At 41.5% G+C, this 8,867-nt stretch overlaps 1 protein-coding gene across 2 annotated transcripts in view; it reads left to right on the forward strand.

Annotated features, from left to right (window-relative positions):
• The window catches only part of IMPACT (impact RWD domain protein), a 42,574-nt gene extending 35,964 nt beyond the window's left edge, over nt 1-6,610 (forward strand). Inside the window, exons 10-11 of one of the 2 annotated variants that reach the window (XM_073550829.1) lie at nt 749-883; nt 3,393-6,610. In XM_073550829.1, coding sequence (XP_073406930.1) covers nt 749-883; nt 3,393-3,464 — 207 coding nt within the window. In that variant the 3' untranslated portion in view covers nt 3,465-6,610. The remainder of the gene's footprint in view (nt 1-748; nt 884-3,392) is intronic. The other variant, XM_073550830.1, reaches the window with a different exon arrangement.
• Nucleotides 6,611-8,867: the final 2,257 nt, after the last annotated feature.

The following is an 8,867-nucleotide window of genomic DNA, read 5'->3' on the forward strand; positions in this document are numbered from 1 at the left end:
CCCTGAACCCGTTTATAGATACCGTAATCTTTTTTCGTATGCTGCTCTATAAAATAGGATTTGTGTTAAACCATGCTAGATGAAGAGACCTATACAGTCTCGAAAACTCAATGTTTGTCTTTTTTGCATTTAACTAGTAAGAAATATTATCCATTGAGGACTATTGTTGAATATTTAACATTTCATAAGATATTACTACAGTATTCTATTCCATAGACTCGATGTATGCCTAAAAGGGAACCCGTCGTGTGATTCAAGCTTTCCAAACTATGGGCAGCATAAATCAGAGCTTGGATGCACGATTACAGCAAGGTTTATATTTCTCTGAAACACTTGGGCATTTCAGAGAAAATATACTTTGAAGATCCGGCCTGGGACCATAGCCAGAAATGAGAATAGTCCGGCTCTGCCCCTGGCCAGCGCTTCCCACTTTTGCTCCAGGTGATTGACAAGTTTCACACGTGCACACAAGGGAGAGATCTGTCAATCATCTGCAACAGCAGAGGGAAGAGCTGTCTGGTCCGTGAGCATCTAACTGTATTTTCTCTGATTCATGCTGTCGAGGTTTGGGCAGCATGAGTCAGATGACAGGTTCCTTTTAGAGTGTACTTTTGGTATGGTAAATGGGATATTTTCTAGTGCATACGAAAAAAAAATTAACGCCCTACCTGAAATCTCCACTACATTATCTATAAAGTTTTTTTTTTTTCCTGATTTTTAATAGCATTTTATTATTATATATTTTTAGATTTTGGATGCCAGAAATGTACTAGTAGTGGTGTCACGATGGTATGGAGGAATCCTTCTAGGGCCTGATCGCTTCAAACATATTAACAACTGTGCACGAAACATACTCATAGAGCATCACTACACAAACTCTGCTGTAAGTGTTTAAAAAATGTCATGAAAAAAATACTTGACCAAAATTTCTTAATGATGTCTTCCAGGGATTTTCTACTTGCTGACTGGTGGGCTGTTTTCCATTTTTGTAGTTTCGTTTTCGCCTCCCTTTCTTCCAAGAGCCATTACTTTTTTATTTTTCCACATAGCCTTATTAGGACTTTCTTTGCAGGATGAGTTTTAATTTTGAATGATGCTATTAATTTTACCATTTAATGTACTGAAAAATGGGAAAAATTGCACTGATATTGTAAAAAAAAACCGCAATTCAACAATTGTTTTTTGGATATTTACAAGCACTGTAAATGCCACTGTCAGAGTTTGACAACAGCATTTAAAACCACCATCATAGTTTTATTGTACCCTATATCAACTTTTTGACATGCTCCTAATGGATATTTGCAAATCCCACGCCTCCCCGGGGAACGCACAGTGAAGCCATGTTTACGAACCCCGGCTGAATTGGCGCACAGTGCATGCCCAGGGAGGCAGCAAGATGCAAGGGAGGAGCCACTTACAGAAGCACTTCACAATCAGTGACAAAATAATGTAAAGCTGATCTTACAGGCCCCAAATACCACCACCAATGATATACAGTGTAGAAAATAAGTATTTGATATGCTGCACATTTTGCAAGGTTTCTCACCTACAAAGAATGGAGAGGTCTGAAATTTTTACACTTCAACTGTGAGAGACAGAATCTAAAAAAAAATCCAGAAAATCATATTGTATTCTTTTTACATAATTAATTTGCATTTTATTGCATGAAATAAGTATTTGATACAATGGAAAAACAGAACTTAATATTTGGTACAGAAACCTTTGTTTGGAATTACAGAGGTCAGACTTTTTCTGTAGTCCTTGACCAAGTTTGCACACACTGCAGCAGGGATTTTGGCCCACTCCTCCATACAGATCTTTCAGGTTTTGTGGCTGTCGCTGGGCAACATTGAGTTTCAACTCCTCCAAAGATTTTCTATTTGGTCCCGGTCTGGAGACCAGCTAGGCCACTCCAGGACCTTGAAATGCTTTTTACAGGGTCACTCCTTAGTTGCCCTGGCAGTGTGATTCAGGTCATTGTCATGCTGGAAGACCCAGCCACGACCCATCTTCAATGCTCAAAATCTCACGATACATGACCCCATCCATCCTCCATTCAATACGGTGCAGTCGTCCTGTCCCCTTTGCAGAAAAGCACACCCAAAGTATGATGTTTCCCCCCACCATGCTTCAAAGTTGGGACGGTGTTCTTGGGGTTGTACTCATCCTTCTTCCTCCAAACACAGCGAGTGGAGTTGATACCAAAAAGTTCTAATTTGGTCTCATCTGACCACATGGCCTGGATATGTGCTGGTGTGAGCAGTGAGACCTTGCTTGCCCTACAGGATTTTAATCCACGACAGCGTAGTGTGTTACTGTTTAAGACTGTGGTCCCAGCTCTTTTCAGGTCATTGACCAGTTCCCCCCATGCAGTCCTGAGCTGATTCCTGACCTTTCTCAGAATCATACTTGCCCCATGAGACGAGATCTTGCATGGAGCCCCAGATTGAGGAAGATTGACCGTCATCTTGTGTTTCTTCCATTTTCTAACAATAATTAGTTATTGCCTTCTCACCAAGCTGCTAGCCTATTGTATGGTAATCCATCCCAGCCTTGTGCAGGTCTACAGTTTTACCTCTGGTGTTCTTAGACAACTTTTTGGTCTTGACCATGAAGGAGAAGTTGGAATGTGATTTTATACAGGTAACGAGTTCCAACTGGTGCAATTAATACAGGTAATGAGTGCAAAGTAGGAGGGCTTCTTAAAAAAAACTAACAGGTCTGTGAGAGCCAGAATTCTTGTTTGTTGGTAAGTGATCAAATACTTATTTCAAGCAATAAAATGCAATTTAATTACAGTGGGGAAAAAAGTATTTATCAGCCACCAATTGTGCAAGTTCTCCCACTTAAAACGATGAGAGAGGCCTGTAATTGGCATCATAGGTAGACCACCACTATGAGAGTCAAAATGAGAAAACGAATCCAGAAAATCACCTTGTCTGATTTGGCAAGATTTATTTTGCAAATTATGGTGGAAAATAAGTATTTGGTCATTAACAAAAGTTCATCTCAATATTTTGTTATTTATTCTTTGTTGGCAGTGTCAGAGGTCAAATGTTTTCTGTAAGTCTTCACAAGGTTGCAAGCACTGTTGGTGGTGGTTTCCTCTGTCTCTCACAGGTGAATTGTACCTACGATAAAATTACAGACCTCTCCATTCTTTGTAGGTGGGAAAACCTGCAAAATTATCAGTGTGTCAAATACTTATTTCCCCCACTGTATAGACTGATTGCTTTACTGTATATTGAATATAGCCATGAAAAGCTATTAAAAATTTTAAAATTAAAATTTAAAATTTTTTTTTGAAGACTTGTTTGATGACTGAACTCTATACTTATTATTTTATAGCTAGTGTTAATTATGGTATGTCACTCTTTTACTTATCATTTTAGGACAATTCTGGAAAGCATGCTGGAAAGGGCAAAAATCTAACTAAAGAAAATAAGAAGAGAATAGAACATTAATCTTTTATAAAGAAAAAAAACATTGTGCTCAAATTTCGATTATATCTTGATGAAGATCCTCTGTGTTTTATGGTTCTTTGCTTAAAATATAATTCATGACATTCAAAACAGTTATTAAAGAATGTAAAGGAAAAAATATCAAAGCATATTATTACCCACAATTTAAAAAAAAAAAATGGTTTTGGATGTGGTTGGAAAAAAGTTATAGCATTACCATATACAGCTATGGCAAAAATTAAGAGACCACCACATTAAAACCCTGTCAGGGGCAGCCCATTCTCCAGACCTGAATCCCATTGAAAACCTCTGGAATGTAATCAAGAGGATGATGGATAGTCACAAGCCATCAAAGAAGAACTGCTTACATTTTTGCGCCAGAAGCAGTGTGAAAGACTGGTGGAAAGCATGCCAAGACGCATGAAAGCTGTGATTAAAAATCAAGGTTATTCCACAAAATATTGATTTCTGAACTCTTCCTGAGTTAAAACATTAGTATTGTTGTTTCTAAATGATTATGAACTTGTTTTTTATTATTATTATTTTGACCATTTCTCCTTTTCAGAAAAAAAAAGCAAAATTTCTTGCTTGGAAATTCGGACACATGTTGTCAGAAGTTTGTAGACTAAAAGAACAATTTACATTTTACGCAAAAATATACCTATAAAGAGAAAAATCAGACAAGCTGAACATTTGAAAGTGGTCTCTTAATTTTTGCCAGAGCTGTATGTATTTCTTCTGCTAACTTTTATACTCTGTTGTGAGATATTTTGTATTTTTTAACCTTAAAAACTATGTTAAGTAAATGTTTGGATTATGCTATGCTTTAAATATTCATACAATATATTTTTACTGATTGTTCGGTTTTAACCCCTTAACAACCAGGGGTATTTCAGTTTTTGCGGTCGGTTTCATTTTTTTTCCCCCCTTCTTCTCAGAGCCATAACTTTTCATTTTTCTGTCAAAATTGTCTTGAGTGGGCTTGTCTTTTGCAGGACAAGGTATACTTTTGAACGACACCATTGATTTTAACTTATCTTGTACTGGAAAATGGGAAAAAAAATTCCAAGTGCTGTGAAATTGCAAAAAAAGTGCAACTCCACAGTTTTTTTTGTTTTTTTTTACCATGATCTCTAAATGCTAAAACTGACCTGCCATTATGATTCTCCAGGTCATTATGAGTTCATAGTCACCAAACATGTCTTGGTTCTTTTTTATGTAAGTGGTAAAAAAAAAAAATCCAAAATTTGGTAAAAAAAAAAAAAAGATGCCATTTTCTGAGACCTATAGTGTCTTCATTTTTCATGATCTTGGGCTGGGTGAGGGCTTATTTTTTGTGCGCCAAGTTTTATAGTTTTTATTGATACCATTTTGGAGCAGATGTGATCTTTTCGTCGCCCGTTTTTGCATTTTCTTGCAATGTAGTGGCCACCAAAAAACCCTAATTCTGATGTTTTGATTTTTTTTATCGTTACACCGTTTAGCGATCGGGTTAATTCTTTTTTATATTGATAGATCAGGCGATTCTGAACCCGGTGATGCCAAATATGTGTATATGTCGTGAGAAACACTGGCCAGTCCATGAGTAAGTGAAGTGTTTCAGGCTTCCAATGCTTAGGGTGCACCATTAGTCTGATAAAAACTGTGGCCATCTTAGGTAACATAAGAGTCCCAGGCATTACCAGCACAGACCTTTTTAAATGAAGTCACGAGGCACATTTCACATTTTTATGTAAAACTTTACAGATGTTTTTAAAACTATAGCCATCATTACCCTTAATTTTATATTAATTGGATGCCTAAATGCAAGCAATTTTCTAAATGGTTCCAATTATTAGCCCATAACTTTGCTACTGTAAGTTCCGTCATGTACCTGGATCATTACTGCATTTGACGTAGATTCAGACATCACTCTCTCTATTCACACTTTATTCATAGACTCAGATTCTACCCTAATCCTCTACTCCTAGCATTTCCTTAGAGACAATAGCAAGAAGATGGTTATATGAAGCAACGTAACCTGTAATAGAGAGGTTGTAAAGAGAAGAAAATGCAGAGAGCCCATCTGTCACACAGATAGGCAGCATCAGGGCATCACTGTGCAGGGAACATGAGATTTACAGGGGTTGTAATATACGTATAGGGCAGAACTCAGTGACCAGGTACAATGTTTAGTGGCCGCAGCCAAGTACTGAACTTTATCTCCCATTCAAGTTAATGTGAGATAATGTGCAGAACTTGACTGCAGCCACAAAGCAATGTACGTGGTCACTGTATTCTGTCCCACACATCACTTATATCAGCCACTGCCTGCATGAATTTCAGCTGATCATGGTGGTGTCGGACTTCTACCGATCGCATAGTAATGAGCTACCCTATAGAAAGGCCATCTGTATTTCAGTCGTGGACAACCCCTTTAATTATAGTAAACAGAAATAAATGAAGATAAAAATAAACAAGATATTACATATAAAAAAAATTCTATAAAATGTCAATAAACATATTATTGAAAATATGATAATAAATGTTACACAGCTGTTCTTTCCTACATCCAGAAGAATCAACATTCTCCTTTCAACATTATGGTAAGCAATACTGAGGCAATAAGCAGTTTACAAGCTTGAACTGTACACAATATATTGAGGAGGGAGGTTATCACATTAATAGGAGTCTGATGGAACCCAAGCCGAACAGTCATGTGAAGGATCAGTTTGGGAGTAGGAATTTTTCTTATCCAATACTATGAATTGTCAATGTAATTTTGGAGTTCGTGTATTTGAATACAAAAGCAATCAATTTATTTTCTTTTTTTTATAAGTATTTCAGGGTTGATTTGATGCATGTTTTAAATTGTTTTCTTGTTCATTGTCTAGTAAGGAGCCAATTATGCTTAATTGATATTTCTTGGTCTCATTAGGTAACATGATTTTCCTCATTCAAGTTGCATTGCAAGACCATTTCCCGTGTCTCATGTACCTAGCCAGATCTGTACTGTATGGGATTCACTGCTAACCTATCCTATAAGACTATGCAACCTTTCTCCACTGCTGCAGGCATTCATTTCCATTGATAAGTGAACGTGTTCTCCATTTCTTTTAGTTAAAGATTTAACACTGAGTAATTCTTAGTAAATGTACTTGGTGCCCTTCCTTTTGTGCCATGTATCCACGCAGTAGATAGGTAGCCTCCCTGCTCTTGACGGTCAGGAAGGTCCCGGAAGGACGCTGCTGTAAAAGGCTCGAATGGCTGCTCGGCCATGCGCTAGTATAGATTCAAATAGTTTGGAGTGTATGATGATGGATGCATGTATCTGGTGACTGACTCATTATGAAACCCCTTCCTTTTTAATACGTATGCTGGTAGGGTTTAGAGTCCGAGTCAGCGCCTGTCAGTGGCTAGTCTATAGGCCACAGTGCATACCGGCCGTCTGCACACTAGCTTCCGATGGTGTCGCCCATTGCAGGGCACTATCGAACCGCATCAAGTGACAGCCACGCTGGTGCAACGCCTTGCGCAACCTGTGTGCTTATCTGGCCCAACCCAGGGCGATTAGTGGCGTCCACCTGAGCGGCACTGTGCACACTTGCACGTGTAATTTGTTTAACTCTTACTGGCATCGCAGTCGCGGTGCCGAGCGCTAGCCGTCTAGAGAGACTTCAGTCCTGCAGTCTAAGGGCTGAGTTTTGTGACTATACGCTAGTGCTCACACTGCTGAGCTCTGTGAGCAATAACAGGCTACGGCATTTATTATTTGGCGGTTGTGCAGCTCTGTGAGATAACAGAGTGCGCCTCTGTACACATTGGGTGAGGTTAACCCCGTGTGTTCCGTTATTATAATGCCATATCGCGTCCATCATTACCGAGCAGCAGTTAACACCTCTGCACGGTGAACCCTGGGCTGCGAACGCACCTAAATAACATCTTTATTATTTGGTGCGTTCCGCTAGCACGTAACATTATACTAGCGTCAGGGTCTGGCTAGTAATGGTGGACGAACAGCGACTGCTGCAGTACATCCGGCAGCTGCAGGGCAGGTTGGCGGCTCTCGAGCTTTCAGCCTCAGCTGCGGATGTTACTACGGTCGCTGTTCAGGCAGCCACAGAGGCTGTCTCCCGTGTGACCACTGCCATCCCTGCCCCGACTTTGTGCTGCCTCCCGCTGCCCGGGCAATAGAGCTTGTAGGGGTTTCGTGAGCCAGTGCTCTATACAGCTGGAGCTGCTGGCAGCACGATTCCCCTCCGAGCGGGCTAAAGTGGAATTTATTATTTCCTTCTTGTCGGGCAGGGCTTTGGAGTGGGCCACACTGCTGTGGGAATGTGGTAATCATGTGGTGCAGAGTGCTTCACGGTTCTTGGACACTCTGAAGCAGGTCTTCCTGGGACCGCGAGTCACCCATGACACCGCGCTCCGGCTGCTGACATTGTCACAGGGCTCATCCATGGTCAGCCACTTTGCCATCCAGTTCCGGACGCTGGCCTCGGAGTTAGAGTGGCCAGATAAGGTCCTCATTCCGGCCTTCTGGAGAGGTTTGGCTGGCCATGTGAAGGACGCTCTGGCCACCAGGGAGATTCCCGCTACACTGGAGGAGCTTATCACCGTCTCCACCCGTATAGACCTTCACTTTGCCGAGCGAAGGTTGGAGTGGGCCCAGTGAGGTTTAGGTTGGCAGCCAGTTTTGCTAAACCTCTGGAATCTCCCTATCGGGTGTCCGAGCAACAGGGGGCTTCCCATGAGGGATCCAGGCCCCGACCCGCTCAAGCCCCTGTGATCTGTCATGGTTGCCGGCAGTTCGGTCACTTTGCCAACCGGTGCCCACAGCAGCTGGGAAGACGCTCGCGCCTAGTGGCCGTAGGAGGCGGCTCACTAGAATCCGTGGCGTTTTCCTCCAAGTTGTCCTTTAAGGGGACACTTGGGTTCGGTTCTTCCACTCAGGCAGTGGAGGTTTGCGTGCATTCCGGAGCGGAGGGCAATGTTATGTTATCTGCCTTCGCTCAACAGCACGTGATACCACTTGTTATGATGTCCAAGCCAGTCACTATCACAGTAGTGAACGGCGCGACTCTGCCCTCAAATTACCCACCAAACCGCTCCACTGTTACTCTTGGTGTCTCCATCTCATCAAGAGACGATATCCCTCCTCGTCATGCCCAAGGGTATCGACCAGGTCCTTCTAGGGGTCCCCTGGTTGCGGTATCACTCTCCCCTTATAGAGTGGTCCTTGGGGAGAATTCTTGGTTGGAGTAAGTCATGTGAGGGTAGATGTCTGAGGGAGTGCGTCCAGGTTGCCTCCACCGAGGTCCCCGCAGATCTTTCCTCGCTTCTCAAACACTATCGACAGTATGCGGACGTGTTCTCCAAAAAGGCGGTGGAGACCCTTCCACCGCATCGCCCCTATGACTATCCTAT

The sequence above is a fragment of the Dendrobates tinctorius genome, unplaced genomic scaffold (genome assembly GCF_039654945.1).
Source record: "Dendrobates tinctorius isolate UK_male_01 unplaced genomic scaffold, ASM3965494v1 ptg000171l, whole genome shotgun sequence".
NCBI classification, from domain to species: domain Eukaryota; kingdom Metazoa; phylum Chordata; class Amphibia; order Anura; family Dendrobatidae; genus Dendrobates; species Dendrobates tinctorius.